This window comes from Aptenodytes forsteri, unplaced genomic scaffold (assembly GCF_000699145.1).
Source record: "Aptenodytes forsteri isolate BGI_AS27 unplaced genomic scaffold, ASM69914v1 Scaffold147, whole genome shotgun sequence".
NCBI lineage: Eukaryota > Metazoa > Chordata > Aves > Sphenisciformes > Spheniscidae > Aptenodytes > Aptenodytes forsteri.
The window spans coordinates 1737866-1756834 of record NW_008795320.1 but is presented as its reverse complement, the minus strand read 5'-3'; the positions used below and the strand labels follow the sequence as shown (position 1 = coordinate 1756834).

The 18969-nt window shown below is 57.7% G+C and overlaps 2 protein-coding genes across 3 annotated transcripts in view; one reads left to right on the top strand and one right to left on the bottom strand.

The window, feature by feature from the left end:
- ARHGAP45 (Rho GTPase activating protein 45) overlaps positions 1 to 13587 on the top strand; it is an 18657-nt gene extending 5070 nt beyond the window's left edge. The window contains exons 3-23 of the mRNA XM_009279893.1: positions 455 to 598; positions 1745 to 1829; positions 2319 to 2391; positions 2899 to 2977; positions 3373 to 3510; positions 3775 to 3839; positions 4383 to 4493; positions 5139 to 5219; positions 5460 to 5639; positions 5876 to 6013; positions 6329 to 6519; positions 6934 to 7094; positions 7539 to 7616; positions 8059 to 8160; positions 8552 to 8715; positions 9254 to 9442; positions 9822 to 9959; positions 11573 to 11811; positions 12135 to 12396; positions 12892 to 12994; positions 13184 to 13587. Of these exons, the coding sequence (XP_009278168.1) occupies positions 455 to 598; positions 1745 to 1829; positions 2319 to 2391; positions 2899 to 2977; positions 3373 to 3510; positions 3775 to 3839; positions 4383 to 4493; positions 5139 to 5219; positions 5460 to 5639; positions 5876 to 6013; positions 6329 to 6519; positions 6934 to 7094; positions 7539 to 7616; positions 8059 to 8160; positions 8552 to 8715; positions 9254 to 9442; positions 9822 to 9959; positions 11573 to 11811; positions 12135 to 12396; positions 12892 to 12994; positions 13184 to 13587 (3125 nt within the window). The remainder of the gene's footprint in view (positions 1 to 454; positions 599 to 1744; positions 1830 to 2318; positions 2392 to 2898; positions 2978 to 3372; positions 3511 to 3774; positions 3840 to 4382; positions 4494 to 5138; positions 5220 to 5459; positions 5640 to 5875; positions 6014 to 6328; positions 6520 to 6933; positions 7095 to 7538; positions 7617 to 8058; positions 8161 to 8551; positions 8716 to 9253; positions 9443 to 9821; positions 9960 to 11572; positions 11812 to 12134; positions 12397 to 12891; positions 12995 to 13183) is intronic.
- A 2876-nt stretch (positions 13588 to 16463) lies between these two features.
- Positions 16464 to 18843, bottom strand: POLR2E (RNA polymerase II subunit E). 2 transcript variants are annotated; one of them, XM_019472239.1, is made up of 6 exons: positions 18725 to 18843; positions 18184 to 18264; positions 17901 to 17959; positions 17641 to 17719; positions 17098 to 17177; positions 16464 to 16783 (listed from the first exon to the last, which is right to left on the bottom strand). In XM_019472239.1, the coding sequence occupies exons 1-5, from the start codon at positions 18806 to 18808 to the stop codon at positions 17112 to 17114; spliced, it is 369 nt and encodes a 122-aa protein (XP_019327784.1). In that variant the 5' UTR covers positions 18809 to 18843; the 3' UTR covers positions 16464 to 16783; positions 17098 to 17111. The 2 variants fall into 2 exon arrangements, with proteins under 2 accessions (XP_019327784.1, XP_009278064.1); XM_009279789.1 differs by having other exon boundaries at positions 16464 to 16627.
- Between the last annotated feature and the right edge of the window lie 126 nt (positions 18844 to 18969).

The following is an 18969-nucleotide window of genomic DNA, read 5'->3' as shown; positions in this document are numbered from 1 at the left end:
GAGCCCGGCTGGACGGGGCACGGCGGCAGGACAAACTTGCCGCATCCCTCCCGGCAGCTGGGAGTGCCCATCCGTCAGGGAGGAAGGGAAGGAAACGAGGAGGAAATTCCCAAACCGCTTTCAAGGGAAAAAGTTACTACTAAGGAAAAAATGCCTAAAAGGTCGGTCTGCCCCAGGCCCACTGCTGTGCCGGGCAGGGGACACACCGGCTGGTTTAGCCATGGCAGGGTTGGACGCCCCAGTCCCGGGGAGCCACAAAGCCAAGGGGATGGGCTGCATGGTCTGGGAGCCTGGCGGCCCTGCCCGGGCCGGGGGGAGCCACAAAGCCAAGGGGATGGGCTGCATGGTCTGGGAGCCTGGCGGCACCCTGCCCGGGACGTGGCTGGCAGGGGGCGGATGGGAGGCTCCAGAGGGCAGGGACGTGGGGCAGGGTTTCATCCTCCCTCTCTTGCAGATCCCAAGGAGCCCCAGCGGCCGCTGGCCCACGAGGGCCTGGGTGAAACCCTGCGCATCCTGCGCCAGGTCATCAACAAGTACCCACTGCTCAACACCCTGGAGACCCTGACAGCCGCCGGGACCCTCATCTCCAAAGTCAAGGGTGAGACGATGGGGCTGGGAGCTCTGTCCTGCTCCCCTCTTGCCCTGTGCTGGGATGTGCGGGGCCCAGGGAGCCCATGGGGGGGGCTGCCGGGAGCAGAGCTGCCCCACGGACAGGCGGAGAAGGCGAAAGCATTGACTGCCTGCTTGCTGTGTTTTAGTTTTAAGGACGATGTAGTGTCAGAAATGACAGAGCACAGATCCCTGCCTGGGAGTTTCTAAGCATGGCCACAGGAAAAACACTTAAATAATCAGTTCCCGCTCCTGGCAGCACCTCGTGTTTATAAGAGCGGGGTCCGTGGAGCCCAGATCCTGGCCAGGGCACCACCTCCTCCTGCCCGCAGTCACACCAGCGTGGAGGGAGACGGCTGCGTTAACCGCAGGCAGAGCACAACATTTTGCGTCACCGCGCCGCTTCCTGGACACCGAACAGCAACCGCGAGGGGACAGGAAGCCTCGTGGCGGGTGGCAGGAGGGCAGCCGTGGGGCTGGCCGCAGGCGGGGCCGGGACGGAGAGAGTTCAGGCTGCCCACGTCCCCGGGCAGAGGGGTGGGAGCAGATCCCAGCCCCTCGCCGCAGCAGGGGTGCTCAGCTCACCGGCCCCGGCACCCCAGAGGAGCCGACCCGACAGGCGCCAGGGTCTGCCCAGAAGCCCTGGCCGCCGGTGAAGGCGTCGCGAGCGTCTCTTGGCCTGGGCGTCTGCCAAGCGCCGTCTGCGCTGGTTCCCACTGCCGCCGGCGGTTCCTCTTTCAGCCATGGGCGAGAGCCCTCCTGGAGGAAGCCATCCCGCCTCGGAGCAGGGGGCTCTGGAGGTGCCGTAAGACAGTGGAGGCAGTGGAACAGGTCCACAGCCAGCAGCACTTTTCCGGCAGCCCTGGGTTAACGGGAGTAAACAGAAACATGAGCAAAGTGATGCTGGCAGGGAAGTCAGTCCCGGGAGAAATGGAGGGGCAGAGACACTGCGCTGCACTAGAGAAACTCCGTCATCCATAGGGACAGTCCTCTCCTCCCCGCTGCTCCCTTGAGCCCGACCCAGCCCCAGCCCCACAGCAGGGCTGAGACCAGCAGGAGCCGGCAGGTCCTTCTCCTGCCTGAGGCAGGGACAGGCGCTCGTGGCGACAGGGCTTCCGCATTTTCTCATTTCCAGGTTTCCATTACGAATCCAACAATGAGACAGACAAGCGGGAGTTCGAGAAGGCCGTGGAGACCATCGCAGTGTCCTTCAGCAGCACGTAAGGGACTTTTGGCCAGCCGTCCCCCGGAGGAGGTCCCCCAATGGACCTCGTTGCCCTCAACAGCCAGGACACATCTCCACCCCTCGCCCCGTCCCCTCGCCCACGCACAGCCCCACAGTGGCGGCTGCTTTGGGGGATGGTTTGGGGACTGGAGAGACCCCGCAGGGAGGGCAGATTCACTCCTCCTGCCGCTTGCACCAGCAATTCCTCCAGTACTGAGGAGGGACCCCAAAGCCTGCTCGAGCCCATAGGCTCCATGTCCCGGCCCCTCTTCAGTGCTGGGCCAAGCTCTGCTCCTCCACCTGAATTACCAAGACCACGTCACGTGGAGCTGAGCTGATCCCCACTGAAACCAGTATAGCAGCTCCGACTGCCCTGGCCCTTGCCCGGTCCCTCGGATGCGGGTCGGGTGCTGCTGGGTGACAGCCCTCCTTGTCACTGCCTGTCCTCCCTTTGCTGAGCCCAGCTGTATTCCTCTCGTCACAGCGTGTCTGAGTTCCTCATGGGGGAGGTGGACAGCAGCACCATCCTCTCCATCCCACCCAGCGACCAGAACCAGGTGAGTGATGCCTGCTCCCATCGCGTGGGTCTCGGGATGTGCCGGGGCGCTCAGACCCGGATCGGGAAGGGGCTGAGCCCCAGCCCCAGACGTGGGATTCCCCGCTCACCTCTAAGCCCGTCGGAGCTGCGTGCAGGCTTTGCCTGCTTGCTCCTGTCCTCACTGCCATCCCAAGGAGGGGAAAGGCCACTTGGCAGCTCGATCCAAAGGGCAAGGTGGCTCGGGAAGGGATGGAGCAGCTCTGTCAAGAGGCAGAAAATACGGCTCTGGTTGCTCTCCTTAGCTCTGCCGTGGCCTGGTGTTGCACAGAGCAAGGTATTTCCCCAGTGACATTCCCGTTAGCTCATGGCCTTCCTGTAGGGCCACGGGCTGGGCACAGGACACTTCCAGCAACAGCAGAAAGGCTCCAGCAGCTCTGGGTTTCTGCCTCCCCTCCATCCACCAGCCCCTCCAACTACTCCCCTTCCTCTTCTCTGATCAGTCCCTTTTCTTTCCCAATTCCCAAAGACTATGGAGAGCCTCTACGGAGGGATCCCCGGGCCTGGAGGAGATGGCATGCCTTCGGGCATGGAAAGCTATGACACGGGTAAGCAGGCAGACTCTGGGTGCAGGGTTTGGGGTGGTGGGTTACCCGGTTGAGCAGACCAGCCGGCAGGAACCGGCGTCTTCCCCGTCGTCACCACAGTTCTGAGCTGCACACAGCTCCTCGGCTGAGAAAAGGCAGCAGAGCTGCTGCTGGCACCGGGGGCCGGCAGGACACCAGCACAGCACGATGCCAGCACAGATACGGGGAGGTTTGCACTGAAAGCTCATGGAGCTTGCAGGGGTGAGCTAGGCTGTCCTGGGGTTTTCCCAGCTGTTCCAGTGCTCCTGGGAACTCAAAGGCATTTGGAGGGAGCGGATCAGTGACCACAGCGGCAATAGCACATTCAGTGTCTCTCTGCTCTTTCTCTCCCCACCTTCCCCCTCGTCCCATCACAGGCCGCCCTCCTGCCGAGGAAGTGGACGTGATGCTGCAGCGCTGCGAGGGGGGGGTAGATGCTGCCCTCCAGTACGCCAAAAACATCTCCAAGTACATGAAGGACCTCATTGGCTACCTGGAGAAAAGGACCACGCTGGGTGAGACAGGGAGGATGGCGGGTGGGTCCTCTCCGAAGCGGGGCTGAACTCCTCGGAGCAGCATCAGAACAGCTCGAGGTCCTCTACAATCATGTACACAAGGCTGGGGGAGTCAGACATTGCAAGGGCAGGGTGAACTTCATTCCTGAAGTTCTTGATTCCTTTGAATCCTTTCCTTCTTGAAAGTCCTTTCAAAAGGAACCCAATCAGCAGGGAAATCCTGGTGTCTCGTATGTCTTGTCACTTCCAACCTTTTCCTTCCAGAGATGGAGTTTGCCAAAGGGCTTCAGAAGATGGCAAACAGCTGCAAGCAAACCATCAGTCAGGAGGTAAGTCCACATGTCCCTCAAGCCACCTGGCATCCAGGCTGTCGGGCTGTATCGGGAGCAAGCAGCCCTGGAGAGCTTGTTTCGTGTGACCCGGCTTCTTGCCCAGGAGAACAAGCATGCAGTTCTCCAAAGCTCTTTGCCTGGCAAAATTCATGCATCCAAACCAAAGCAAAGGATCATGCTGAGACCCTGCAAAAGCTCCTCCATCGGCAGCCGATATTTCTGCCTGGCCCCGCTGGATGTGCCAGCAGGGAGAGCCCGGGCAGGCTCACACGCCAGACATGCCCTGGCCCCTGCTCTCCAGGCCAGGCACCGGGCAGGCAACACCACGGGGCCCTTCCAGCCCCCTCCGACCTCCCTCCAAGCGGTCTCATGGCAGCCTGTGACCACACTGTCTCGGTCCAGGACGGGGCTTTTACCAGTAGCGGGCAGCCAAGCTGAGCCTCTCGCTCTTCTCCCCCAAACGCAGCACTGGAGGATGCGTCTCCTTTGGTTCACGCTGCGGTGCTGGGGCTCAGGGTTGCGCGTTTTCTCGTTTCTCAGACCAACATGCCTTTCCTGTCCATCTACCTGCTGGCCCTGGAGCAGGATATGGAGCACGGGACGTCGGTTCTGCAGGCTGCCAACACCCTGCAGCACCAAACCTTCCTCCAGGTGAGAGGATGAAAGGCCATCTCAGAAGGGTCTTCCCCGGCGGCTGGGCAGCGAGGGAGGCATTAGTGGTCTCCTCAGTCCTTCTGCCCCAGGCAGCTCTTTCAGAAACTGGAATCCAGTTGCTGCTCGGCTCAGCCGCTGCTCAGGCTCGGCATTCCCTGGCTTTGCTCTGGCCTCGGCGGATCAACGAGCCCAAGCTCTCAGCCAGTTTCTGGGTCCTTCGAGGCATTAGGTACAGGGTCTAGAAGAAACCCCCCCAAGTCTGGCAAATCGAACGGCACCTCCTTATCGATCTCCACCTCATCCGAGGCCTCTCTGCATTCCCACGTTCCCCCACTAGCCCGGACCAAGCTACACCCATCTCCCAAGTACAGCCGCTCTCCAGAGCTGTTTGCCAGGGAGGGAGTTGATGTCCTGTCATTGCAGAGGGCAGCTCTTGCTTAGCTCAGTCTGGAGGGAAACTGCATCTGGCACTTCCCAGGCTGCAGATTTTTGTCCGTGACACAAACCCTCCCTGTAACCAAGCCCAGATGTGCTGGGGAATGATAACAACCGCCACAGGGAAAAAAAAGCCTTTTGCAAAGGGAAGAGCAGCGAGCGTTTAGCTCAAACCACTGTGGGGGTTGTTTCTCCCTCCTGATTCAGCCGCTAACAGTGAGACGCCTTGAACATGAAAAACGGAGGAAGGAGATCAAGGAGCAGTGGCACCGGGCGCAGAGGAAACTGGTGAGTAACAGCCGCACAGCACGGGCTGGGTTTGTGCTCCCCAAGCCCGGTCTGGAGTACCCCGGTGACACGTACCCCTCTGAGGATGCTGGACTCCTTGCCCCTCTCCAGTAGCCTCTGCTGTGCTGGGGGACGCCAGAGAAACACAGGGCGCAGGGGCCAGGAAAGGGACCTTGGGGGGCTTGTGGGAGATAACGATCCCCTTGCAGAGTTCAGTCCTCACCCTGTTTTCACTGGCAGCAAGAGGCAGAGGTCAACCTGCGCAAGGCCAAGCAGATATACATGCAGCGCAGCGAGGAGCACGACAAGGCCAAGTACATGGCAGTGAAAGCAGAAGAAGAGCAGCAGAACACCACCAGCAGCATCACCACCAAAACCCTGGACAAGAAGAGGCGGCTGGAAGAGGAAGCCAAGAACAAGGTAGGAACATGACAGCTCTGGACTTCGGCTGAGCGTCTGCCTGGCAAGAACGTTCTCACTCCTTGCTGCCCTCGTACAGGGGCAGCCCTGAGCTAAGTGGACTGAACTGAGCTCCCCACGCATCCTCGGACACGGCGCAGGAATGCCTAGAGGAACAGGGTCCAAGTGCAGAGAGCTGCTCTCCTTGTTCTCCTTGCCTATGAACTGTTTCCACCTCTTGCTCTCCCAACTCTCAGGCAGAAGAGGCGATGGCCACGTATCGGACCTGTGTTGCGGATGCAAATACCCAGAAGCAGGAGTTGGAGGATACCAAGGTGAACTCCTTGCGGCAGATCCACGAAGTGATCAAACAGAGTGACCAGGTCATCAAGACGGTGAGTGGGGCTTGCTTGCTCAGTATGGCTCCCAGGGCAAGGGGGTGGCCGTACCCTGCTCAGGAGAGGTTCAGAGCTGTCTCCCCAGCAGACCTGGCTTAGCTGCTCCTATTTCAGATGAGGTCCAGGCAGATGTAAAGGTCTCTTCACTCCCTTGTGCTCTGAAAAGCCAAGGCTCCGGGCTGCAGACCAAACACCGCTCTGTGCTCCTGATTTCTCATCTAACCTGGAGTTCCTTGTCTCTCTCCTCATCTCTCTCCTCCTTGTATGTCACCTCACAAAGCTCGTGTCTGATTTTCTCTACGTTATTTTTAGGCCACAATCTCCTTCTACCAGATCATGCACATGCAGACGGCTCCACTGCCCGTCAACTTCCAGACGCTGTGCGAGAGCAGCAAGCTCTACGACCCCGGGCAGCAATACGCCTCTCACGTCAAGCAGCTGCAGCGAGGAGATGAACCTGACATCCAATACGACTTTGAGCCCTACGTGTCACACAACGCCTGGTAGGAAAGGAGAGGGGGAAATCATTCCTGGTTTACACTCATCTTCTCTGTCACTGGCAACCTTCCCCTGGGCTGGCGCTGTGCTCCCCTGCAGAAACCAGCGTGCTTTCAGTGCGCCTGAAGGCAGCTCCTGCTCCTGGGCTGGCGCTGTGCTCCCCTGCAGAAACCAGCGTAGTGCGAGTGCGCCTGAAGGCAGCTCCTGCTGGGAAAGCTGGGGCTGCTGGGAAAAGCTGGGGCTGGAGCAGCTGGGAATTCCTCTCACATCCTCCGATGGATGAGACAGGCTATCTAGTACCTAAGACAGAGGACTGTAAATCCCAAGACAGGTGGATAGCAGCCGTGAATAAGGTTTTCAAGTGTCCTTCCTTCTCATCCACTCAGACATTCCCTTTTCTCCTTCTTTCTGCCCACCAGGTCCCCCTTTACTCGGACACGGAAAGGCAGCTTCAATGCCAGTGACTTCTCAACGAATGCTGGCTCTGACGGGGCCGGGCTGCCCAAGGACGGGACCGTCTCGGAAGGAGGAGCAGGAGCGAAGGAGCAGCAAAGCGGGGCTGTGGCGGCTGAACGGAGAGGTGAGCCCGGAGCAGAGAGGAGCCTCTACATCGCCGTCCCCACGGCACCGCTCGCAGCAGGCTGCGTCCTCCCCCCTGGTCAGGAGTGAGGCAGGACATCCACGGGTGCCGAGGCAGGGGGCTTCTCTTCGCAGCAGCAGGACAGGCTGGAAGCCTTGCAAGCTGAATTTCCTGAAGGACAGAAAATCAGATCCGTGGGGGTTTTTTTGCTGTTGCTAGTGCTACCTAACAGACCATTCACCATCTTCCCATCTCTTCTTTCCCTTGCTGGATGTGTTACTGAAGGCATCACAACCCCAACAGCCCCTTCACCAGCCTGTCAACAGGAAGCCAAGCAGCTTCCTTCAGTAATTTAAGTGTCCCCCAGAGTCTAGGCTCTTCTCCCGTGTTTCTCTCCTGAACGCAGGAAGCAATCTCAAACGGACTATGTGTGTTCCTCTGCAGGTGGGAGGGGACACCAGGTCCACAAATCCTGGCCAACCTCCATCACTGAAGCTGACAGCAGCCTGGATTCAAGCGCAGGTAGATACCGAAAACAGCCCAGGGCAGGCAGTCCTTCCCCTTCTAATACAGTCAGCCTAAAAACAGAGCGTCGGAGTTAGGCGAGACCAGTCACTTCTCTTTTTTATCTGCCTTGTAATAACACCGTGTTGTAAATAACTGCTCTGATCCCAGTCTCCAGCAGGATGGGATGGGATGGGATGGGATGGGATGGGATGGGATGGGATGGGATGGGATGAGGGACCACTACACTGGCTGCAGCCTGCTCCGCTGCAGGGCACTGCACGGGCACGCGCGGCCCCCGGCTCGCTCCCGGTTTCTCATTTTCTGCAGAGAGCGCTGCCCCAGCAGCACAAGGCACACAACTGCCCGCTGTGGGAATCGGCCACGAGCATCAGAGCGCACTCAGAAGAGAAACGACTTTGCCAGTAATCTCACCGGCTTGTGGGTTTTCTTTTGACAGGTGAATTCAGCCGTAAACTCCAGCGGCTGTCTTCCAACGGCACCATGTCCTCCAGCGAAGAGCTGGAAGAGAAGGATGAGAACGCCACCCCCTTTGAGCAGAGTACGTGACAGCGCGGGAGGTGACGCGGTGCTCCTGCTGTGCACCCGCGCACCGTGGCAAAGCTAACTGCAGGTTGACTTTTCCCAAATGCAGTAGTTCTGGAGGTAAACTGAACGATCGCTGGGGAGGATACCTGATGGTGACCCCAGGAGGAGCCCAATAGCATTCCCTTTACCAAGGGATGAGCTCCGCTCAAACCAGTGGGAACAGATGAGCTAGGGCTGTACACCTCAGAGTGCAGGTTATTTGCAATGTTGCTAAAGAACTAATGCATCCAGCTGGTTGTCTGATCTGTGACAGTGACCGCTCTGCTCAAGCTTTGCTTAACCTTACCTCCTCAGGAGACATCCCCAAAAGAATGCAGCTGCATTTCTTTTTGTTCTGCTCGTAGGCATCAATGGGATCACACCAGAGATGACGGCTCCAACAGGGCCCTTCCGAAACGTTGGCTTATCCAAGGCTGCCCAGACTCATCGGCTGAGGAAGCTCCGTACCCCTTCCAAGTGTCGGGAGTGCAACAGCTACGTTTACTTCCAGGGAGCAGAATGCGAGGAGGTAAAGTTGGGAGAAGTGGGAAGAGAGCTTGGTGGGTGGAAGAGATGGAGGATATGTCCCATGAACGGGGTGGCCTCACCGCTACCTGCGTACGGTCCTGTGATTCACTCTGTCCCCAGATGAGAGCCACGCGCTCTGCAGCAGCATATTGCGGTGCAGCTTTTCACTCGGGTGTCACAGGTTTGCTGTAGAAACCCGGCCAGGAGCCCTGACACACATGTGGTCCAAACCATGGGTGTAACCACAGTCAGGAGGTCTAAGTTCCCTGTGGAAGCAGAGGTGCCAGCATGAACTTTGAGGCAGGACTACCTTAGCACAGCTCTAACCTGTGTTTAAGAAGACACTCCTCCTTTGGGGAGGGGTCCGCGTGCTTTGCATTGGTCCTGCGATGTCTCCAGGAAAGGCATTTTTCCTGTCTGCCGTCCTGCTCAACGAGCTCCTTGTTCTCTGAGCGATGCCTGGTGTCTCTCGGTGGCTGCCCTTCCACCTAACCCATGGCGCTGCCTCCCACCTCCACACATTTCCCTGTGTTTTCCAGTGCTACCTGGCCTGCCACAAGAAGTGTCTGGAAACCTTGGCCATCCAGTGCGGGCACAAGAAACTCCAAGGGAAACTGCAGCTTTTCGGGCAAGACTTCACAAAGGCTTCTCAGAGTAGCTCAGATGGCATCCCCTTCATCATCAAGAAGTGCATTTCTGAGATTGAGAAGCGGGCACTGAAAACCAAGGTGACGCACTCTCTCTTCCCTCTTCTTCAGCTAAGCTGGCTCAGCTGCCTTCTCTTGAAATGTTCTTCTGCCTTGGTATGAAAACCAACAGACTCGTTTTTCAGATTACTGGAGGCGGGAAGCCAGAAAGTCCCAGGTGATAAACTTCGCCCCGATACCCCAAACTCTGACCTTGGCAACTCATTTCTTTTGCCTCCCTCTTTCCTATGAAACAGGAATGACAGTAATATCTGAGCTGGAAGGGGATGGCCCAGAACGACTTCTAAGAGGGATTTCCAACCCCAAAAGGAGAGGATGGGAGCTAGAAGCTCACTGTCTTGTGCAGACTTGATGAGAAACATCTCTCCTCACTTCAACTCCACTTTTCTCTCTTTTACAGGGCATCTACCGAGTTAATGGCGTCAAGACCCGCGTGGAGAAGCTTTGCCAGGCGTTTGAGAATGGGAAAGAGCTGGTGGAGCTGTCCCAGGCCTCCCCTCATGATATCAGCAATGTCTTGAAGCTCTACCTGAGACAGGTAAGGTGCTGGTGGTCCCGTCTGCTGGGGGGAGGCAGGGGAGAGGTGGCCAGAGGAACTAACTTCCCAGAAACAAACCTGGCTTCACCGAGTCACCTCTGGCAGGAGTAATTCTGCACGAACTGGGCTTAATAACTGTATGACAGTGTGGGTGGTGAGAGGGGTCCCTCCCAGCTGGGAGTGGATCAGCGGTAGAGATGGGACCATGTGCACGATTGGGGAAGAGCACTCGCGCTGCGCCTCCTCCGAGATGACTGCCGGTTTCCTGCTCTCGGTGAGCCCTCGCACAACTCGCCCGCCATCGCTTCGCATGGCTCCTCCACCCCTGCAGCAGCGGCGTTCGTATCCGCAGAAAAACAACGTGCAGAAGCACCAAATCCTCCCTCCCCTTTGCAATTGGGGAACCAGGCACACGAAAAGGGAAATGATCCAGCAAAGGTCACCCTGCACGGCAGAGCCGGGGCTGAGCTCACGTCTCCCCGAGCAGCGCTGTGGCCCTCGGGTCGCCCTGCGGTGGGCTCAGCCGGGTGCTGTCCCCTGCTCACAGCAGTTCTCCACCCCCAGCAAATGCCAATACGCAAACTCGAAAACTGGCAGCGCAAACGGCATCACCCACATCCTCCAACGAGCCACCACAAGGCAGAAGGAGAGGAAGCAGCTTCTCCTTCGCACTGCAGCCTCACCGCTTAACTCTTTAGTGCTGCCTTTCTTGGAGGCCTGGTGTAACTCCGCAGAAGGGCTCCTGTGCGTTACCTCGAGAATCGGGCTCGGCTCAAGGACGGAGCCTTGTCCCTAGGTCCCCTGCACAGAGAGAAGGGCTCTGAATTGCCTCTGCGGTTTCTCCAGAGAAGAAAAGCAGAGTGGAAAGAAAGGAAGAATCAGTCCTGAGCCATGATCCAATGTCTCACTGCAGAGAAATGGGTCTAAAGTCCCTCCGTAAGAGTGCTGGACTGGAGGGACCCCGCTCTGCTGTGAGAGGCAGCCTATCCCCAAAACCATCTGTTTAAGCCACTCTGAAAACATCGCCAGCCATGCAAAACCACCAATTAGTTAACATGCTGCTCTGGGTGCTTCTTACAAGCTTCAAAGCAAGAGTTTTCACCTAACCACAGCCCCACCTTTGCTGCAGGCTATGCCGATTACATCCTGCCTTCTCCAGCCCAGAACAATCCATTCCTGTCCTCTTTCATTCCCGTCCTCTTTCTAACCACCCCCCGTCTGCTGGGGAACCTGCTGCTGTGCCCGCCCTGGGCCAGGGCTTTTCTAGGGAAAAAAGAGAATCCCTTAACCTTGACCCGGAGGGACCTGTCCAGCAGAGAGCACCCAGAGATCAAACGTTGTTGCTTTTTGCTTCAGCTTCACAGGTACTAATTGGCTAGGACAAACGAGGCTGGATTTACACGCTCCAGGAGATGGATAAACAAACATTACCTTCTGGGTAGCACGCTTTGGAAGCATTGGGGATGTTTCCTTGCTGTAGAAAGGCCCCAGGTTTCCTCAGCTCAACGGCACTGGGCAGGTCTAGGTCTCAGGGAGGGGGTGAGCCTCCCCCCCTGCCCTGGGACGGGGAGGCACGGCTCTCCAGCACCCATCTCCCCTCTTCTTGCTTGCAGCTGCCGGAGCCCATTATGCCCTTCCGCATGTACAACGAGCTGATGGGCCTGGCCAAGGAGAGCTTACAGGGCGGCGAGGCCAAGGGCAAGAGCGGGAAAGGGGGCCCTGAGCTGGTGGACAAAGGAGCCGACACGGACAAGGTGGTGGTGAACCTGGTGCTGAAGCTGAAGGAGCTGCTGAAGGAGCTTCCCTGGGAGAACATGGCCACACTCCAGTACCTCCTGCAGCACCTGAGAAGGTGAGAGGGGCAGGTCCAGAGCCTGCGCGGGTGCTGGGGCACCTTCCCTTTCTTCCCTAGAGTGGGAAGGTAAGTGCAGCCTCCCCACTGGACCCACGCTGGCAGCGGGGACAGCCCAGCCCTTCCCAGGAGCAGGGAGGTAGATCCATAGCTGCAGCTACTTCTCTGCCGCTCACGAAGCTCGTGTCTGCCACGAGCGGGGACTCCTGTGCTGCCAGCCCAGCAGCTCCTCCAGCCTGGATGCGCCAGGCTGGGCAAGCCCTGCCTGTCCACCCATCCCTTCTCCCTGCTTGCTCTCACGAGTTCCTCCTCCTCCTCCCCAGGATCGTGGAGGTGGAACAGGACAACAAGATGACCTCAAGCAACCTGGGCATCGTCTTTGGGCCAACACTGATGCGCCCAAGGCCCACGGACGCCACTATTTCCTTGTCCTCGTTGGTTGATTATCCCCACCAAGCTCGCATCATCGAGGCGCTCATCATCTTCTATTCGACCATCTTTGAGAACAAGGAGACCACGGTGCTGGCCGACGCCAGCAAATACGCCACAGACAGCAAGGAGGAGGCAGCCAGCTGCTCTGACCTGGTAGGAGTCTCTGGGGAAGGGAGCACCCTTAGGGGATGCGGAGCCTACCAAGACAGCCTGCTGGCGCTTGCAACCTGGAGCAGATCAGCTGGGGCAGACCCTCCTGCAGCCCTAACACCCCCCACCCCTCTCCTGAACGGTGCCCCGGCCTCGTGCTCTGCCCTGTGGATTGCACCAGTGACGTTCCCCATCCCTGCCGTGCCACACGATGGTACGGGTCTGGCCAATGCTGTTGCCTGTCTCTTAGGAAACCCGCCTTGCTTCGTCATGTCCCCCTGTGCATCCCCACTCCACTTGCGAGTGGTTTTCTGCCCCAAAAGAACAGTCTCAGTAGGCGAGACAGGCGGGGGGTGGGAGGATGGAGCCTACACGCTTTTACACCGGGACAACAAGTTGGTGTTTCTCCAGTGAACAATGAGATTTCTGGAACCATTTCTCAGCGAATGAGGGTTTTCTTTTCCTCCATGGCCTCACCACTGTACCTCTTCCTCCCAGGCCAGCGCAGGCTCCCCGCCCGCAGCACCTCCCGGCAGCATCACCTACCTAGAGCTGCCTTCAGAGAAGAGGAATTTGGGTTACAGCACCGACCCCTTCACAGGTAAGTGAAGGCGCCCGGTGGCTCCTCCCCAGCGGGCACAGGTCTCTTGGGAGGTGGGAGGTATGTCACTAGTGGCAGTAACACGAAGCCCTTCCCCTGTCCTGAAGACCACAAGTTTGCTGAACAAAGCTCCTGCTGATGCCGTGGTGCTGGGCAAGAGCGTAGCACAGGGCTCCCTCTGTCCCGCAGAGTCTGGTGACCGCTCCGTTGACTCCGACTCCGACCTGGAGGACAGCAGGGAGCTGCTGGCTGCCGCGGACGGGGGCCCACGAACCCAGCTAACGAAACAGGAGAGCGAGACCAGCACAGACGAAGCTCAGTTCTGCGATGACGGGAGCGAGGGACAGCGGAGCCGGAGCTGCAGCATGGGCCAGTCGGACGCGGAGGGCGCCGCTCCCCGCTGCCGCAGCCCCCCAGGAGAAGAGCAAAGCGATGCAGAAGAATACCCCGAGAGACGCCTTTCCGCTGCCGACACGGACTACAACACAAACCAGTCCAACAACACATCTACGCCTGCCGCTGCCTGGCATCTGGCAGCCAGGTGCCAAGACGGCCACAAGCCAGGCAGCGAGCGGCAGCCCTGTTTCATCTAAGCCACCAAACAAAAATACCGCGGTCGCTGGGACGGGGCAAAGGGGCAAAACCCAGAAACTACCCAGGCGCAGCGACTCGCAAAGCGGTGATGTTGAGGGGTGGGGAGGGACAGGACGGAGCCACGGGCAGCTCAGGGGGGTTTGGTGTGTCAGCTGCAGGCAAGTCCTCGCTGTTTCGTGGCTGGAGCTTTCACACAAAACCCCCCGAGTCGCTCGGCTCCCGACGGGGAAAATCGGGTCAGTCTGCCTTGACTGCTGGGAGCGCCTGCTCAATCCAGCAGCCCACGAAGCACGTTACTTGGGAAGGAGCTGAAGCAGGGCAGACCCTTCGCTTGTTGTTCTGGACTGGGAAGGAACCCAGGGCTTTGCCGTGCCCGTGCCAGGTCACAGGCTTAATTTTTGCTGCGCTCCCTAATCCTACGCCTCTACTGCAGAAATTGAGGTAGGAAGAGTCAAAGGATCTGATCATCCTCGCTGGCTGCGGCCAAAAGGGGGAGACGAGGCTGCCGGGAGGTGGCACAGGGAGAGTTCCCCAACAGCGGACAAGAGAACGGCACTGCAGCAAGGCACGGGCGCCGCACGGACAGACGGACAATGCCGAGCACCACGCGCGCGGGCTGGCTCTGCCGGCCTGGGGAACAGCTCGCCGGGAAGGGACGACACGGCCGGAGGAGTGCTGGGTTCGGCGTAGCCGGGTAAAAGGCACCCGCACCGTCTCGCACAGAGCCGGCCTCGGCTTTAGGGCCGCGGCTGCACCGTTTGCCAGGCCCTGCAAGGTACATTTATCATTTATAACTGACTGTACCAGGCACCCAAAGTCCAGTGATCAATTTACTGCCTCAGCACTTCTAAGCAACACAGGACTCAACCAGCGACGTGCCTTTCCTGGCTCGGCTGACGAGGTTTGCATTGCTGCTTGTATTTATGGGCATTTTTCTACTTGGCAGGAGCCACGCAAAGAGCAACCCGCAGGCTGTGAGCAAGCTCAGGGGACAGGTTTTCCTCGCTGCAGGGTCCTGAGCGTTGCCTGATCTCTCAGGGGTTTTTTTTTTTTTTGGATAGATATTTGGTGTCCAAAAATCTGAGCTGCAAGTCCTGGGCTACGCCTTTGCTCTTCCAGCCGGCCGCGAGATGGAGCTGGGCAGAGAGCAGGTCACCAAGGGGAGGTGCCTCCTCCTCAGGACCCCCACGGCCTGGATCAAGTCACAGCCCCTGCCAGTGTAAGAGGCTTTTTTTTTTTTTTTTTTTTGTAAAGAGATAACCCTTCAACACGAATCCACTACCTCTGCTGGCAAAGGAACTTAAAGGGTTAAACAAGACCAGCCAAAGTATTTTTTTAAAGCTACGAGACTTTTCTGCACTGAAGCATAGAGAAACAAGTAGATTTTAAGCTTAGAAAGGGCTGAAAGCTGTTTCCTTCTACCACCCTGCTTGGGCTAGGGTACCCGGGCTGCGTTCCTGCCGTCGCCGCTGAGCGTGCCACTAGACCCGCGGCCCGGGAGGGCGCGTGACCAGCACAGACCAAGAGCTCCCGGCCAGGGACAGATGCGCGAGGGCACCTCACACACAAGCAACTCGCAGCCCACAGCTCCTAAGAAATTGCACGAATCCAAAGGTGTTTTCTAACAATTAGCCAGACCCTTCCTCGGGGAGATGCTGGACACCAGATCATCCCTCGCTCTGCCTGCTCACGCATCAGGCTCTGCAGAGCATCCACCCCAACGGGACAGCGAGGGGGAAGGCAGAGGCCGATCTCCGGCCAAGGAAGCCAAGCGAGCGAGGCGGGAGCGATGTTCCAGCTGAAGATACACCGAGTGGCGTCTGAGGGTTATACACACCTCGTTACTGTAGAACTGGGCGATCAACCAGACGTTTGGCCCCTCAGAGGATCAGCCTCCAGCACAGGGGAGAGCCTGGGCTTCGCGGCTGCCAGAGCTCTCCGAGACTAATCGGAAATGCATCTCAGCACAGTACACACAGTTAAAGGTACACAAAACCAGAGTAAATTTACAGCTGGCTGGTTTGTAACTGAGCCAAAGAAGAGCCAGAGATACCTGCGAGACATTCTGCTCCGCAGCTCTTCAACGGGAGGGTTGGATTTTTCCAGCAGGTCATTTCCACGGCAGCAAGAGGAATGAGGCCGACTGCCCTCTCTTGCTGCCAGCACTGCTACCACGGGCGGTACCGCGTGTGTTTGCGAGGATGGGTGACAGGTGAATGTGAGTGAGGGAAGGGACAAAAGCTACGCTTGAGCTTCACATGGTAACAGGCACCCTTCTATTTGTGTATTAATTCAGCGTGGAAGAAGTAAAGCGTGTTTGTTATGACATGCCTGTGCTGCTGTATGAAGCTGCGTTACGTGTTTTGCTGGGTTCAGATCGACATGCTTCCAAAAAAAAAAAAAAAAAATAAAATCAGCGTGTTCCAACCCGTGTCTGTCCTGGAGATCAGAGTCTTCCAGACCCACATGCCCGTGGCCACGGGAGGCTAAGCACCGTGAGGAAGTACTCCAAGTATTTCCAGCAAGTATACTGAATTTTAAAAACCCTCAAGAGACCTGGAACAGATTAAAATGAAAGCGACTGGGGGGTGATAAGCAACTCTCCGTTGCAATATCTGAACACCAAGGTCTCAAAACAAGGGCCAGAGGTTAGAACAGGTACGGTAAGCAACGAGGTAAGTCTGAACTGCAGCGTCAAAACTGCGCACGACAGCTGGATCAGAGTTCCGCAGGGTGAGCTCCTGGCTCAGCCATGACGGAGAGTCCATCAGGGCTTCAGCAGCAAGGCACCCTAAACAGAATGAAAAATACAGGAACGTGCGAAGTCCAGAAGGCTTTGGTACGGGAAGGGCTGAGAAATACAATACCAGCGAGGAACAGCGAGAGTACAAACCTTTATTAAAAGTAAGATCCTATAAATAAAATAGGAAAGCAAAAGCCTTTTTCCACTCGCTTCCTCCCTGCACAAATCAGTTGCTTCAGGTTACTTCCATGGCACGAGTCCTTAGCGAAGAGCAAGGAGTTACAGCAAAGTCCATGCTGGAAAACAAGGAATTAGGCCAAGTAACACAACTGCATAGAGGCAACACGGAAAGAGAATTTTCTTGGCCATCTATGAAAAGGCAGACGTCTCAGCACGTCTGTAAATTGCCGGTGGATGGGAGGATCGCGAGGTGTCACACAACTCTTCCACACCTGGAAGAAAGAGAACTCGGGATGCGAATCACCTCACGCCTCCCTCAGCAGGCCGCTCTCAAGGCCAAGCCCCACTGCATGCCCTGAACACCGACAGGCATGTCCTAAACGGTGGATACTGAGGCAAGAGACTGATTAAGCCTTGCTCTGGTCTGTCCTCTCACTAACGGTTCCCTCCACAGACAGTTTAAAGTTCTGGGATGATCTTTTCCTGGAGACAGCTCACTTCAAGTCAATCCCGGAAAGCCCCAGTGTAAGTCTAAGGCACTGCCCAAAGCCCTCCGCCAGCCAGAGGGTTTCGTACTCCGCCTTACCCGATAGCTCCAGATTACTGCACCAGCCTGTAGGTGATGTAGCGGCCCGCAGTCTCGCTCGGCCTTATGATCTTCACTACCTAGAAGGCCGACAGGAGGAACTCATGAGGGAGAGAAGCTGGCGGCGAGTTTCCCCTGCAGGGCTTCCCTGCCCGACATAGGGGCGCGCTCAGGCCCAGGCAGCGTGGCTGTAAAGCTGCGGCACTCAGCAGCCACGGAGACGGTCGGCGCTGAGCTCCCTGCCTCAGAGCGGGGGCGTAGTGTGGAAGTGCCGCCCCCCTGTGCAAGGGGAGGGGGGAGATCACAGAGCGTGGGGCTGGTGTCACATCTGCTGGCTGTCACCAGCCGATCCAGCAGGCAGCCGAGGCTGCCGTCTCCTTGCTAGAAGTCTGCTCAGCTTACGCACATCCGTACCTAACCTACAACAGCTTTTACGCTTGAAAGAGATACCCTTCCTGTCTCCGAGAGTTCTGAAATACCGCAGAGGACCTCAGCTCCTTGCCCTGCCCACAGGGAACTGCTGCCCGAGTCTACTTCTCTTACCTGACCACGCTTTATTCCGAAGTACCGGGCCACAGGATCCCCGGCCTGTATCCTCGGGAGCTGGTTCTCTCTCAGCTTACTGCGCAGGGAGTCAAGGAGAAGCTCCCCCCAGCAGAACACGCAGCTGGCCCAGCTGCCCGTTCGTTAGCACAGCGAACGGAAGAAAGCACTAAACCGTCGCACGCAGATGTGTTCACTTTCAGCCCAAAGCAAGCATGCGTCACAAGCAGGCAGGAAGGGCAAGAACAAACAAAGGATACTATCTGGCCAGTAGCTCAGTCACTTCTTCCTTTGTCATGACAACGTGCTCCGGGACCAACTGTAAACAACAGGGCAGAGCGACCCGACGGTTAGAAAGCCAGAGAAAGCGACTGGCTCCTCTCAGTGGTGGGAGAAGCGACACGTTTGTAAGGAAGAAAACTCCGACGGCGTCACTCAGCCCGGCCTTCCAACCGAGAGAAGGTCTCTAGGAGCAGCCCGAGCCGCAGGTCGGCACAAAAGACCGATCGTCCCGCCCTTGCTCCGCTGCCCGACACTGCTCACCTCGTGTTCCGTGATGTTGATCAGGAGCTCCTGCTGCAGGAACTGCTCCAGGATGTACTTGGGAGCCATATCTACCAGGGACTGAAAAGGGAAAGGTCTGTCACGGACTGCCGCACAGCTCTGGGACAGCCCTGCCTGGGCTCAGATCTGCTCCTCGATAAACCCCAGTCACTGCAAACGTGGAATCACCACACTCGCGCTCACACAGATACAGCTACGCGGGCAAAGAGCGCACGCATCTCTTGACCGCTGGCACGTGTCCTCTTTTCTCTCATCAACCCCCTGGCTGCTGATGGGCCATCAGCTCTTCTTCTGGAACCAGAACCAGTTGTTCTGGTTACGTACGCTTGCACGTTAAGCAAGAGCCCGTGTTAAGGTACAACAGGCTTTAGCGAAAGATTTTATCAGGACGGAAATCCTAAGCTTTCGTTAAAAGCTTTGCTTTTCGTTAAAGCAGCGCTGAAAAACAAACAAGCAAAACGCCCGCGGTCCCAACAACAACCCTGACTCGGAGGCAGCCTTCTTTTACGGCGCTTTGTACCTGCTTCGCCGAGGGGGTCATGCCTTGCTGCACCACGATCAGCGCTCTGGTGATGTTCTCCTCCTGCATCCTCTGGCAGTACATCTTGATCGTCTTTATCCCGACCTTGGGCTCCTCTGGGGAAGGGGGCAGCCCCGGGGTTACCAAGAGCCCTCCCTCCCGCCGCTGACCCCTCCAGAAAGCCAAGCCGGACCTTCCCCCCCCAGCTTCCGACCGCGCCAGGAGGAGGCGGCGCAGCCCGGGGA

Bases quoted from the DNA above. Each gene is read 5' to 3' on its own strand.
- POLR2E (XM_019472239.1), bottom strand. From the start codon at position 18,808: ATGTACTGCCAGAGGATGCAGGAGGAGAACATCACCAGAGCGCTGATC. The intron at 18,265-18,724 runs GTACAAAGCGCC...TTCCCTTTTCAG, and splicing joins TGACCCCCTCGGCGAAGCAG to TCCCTGGTAGATATGGCTCC. The intron at 17,960-18,183 runs GTGAGCAGTGTC...TGTTGTTTACAG, and splicing joins TCAACATCACGGAACACGAG to TTGGTCCCGGAGCACGTTGT.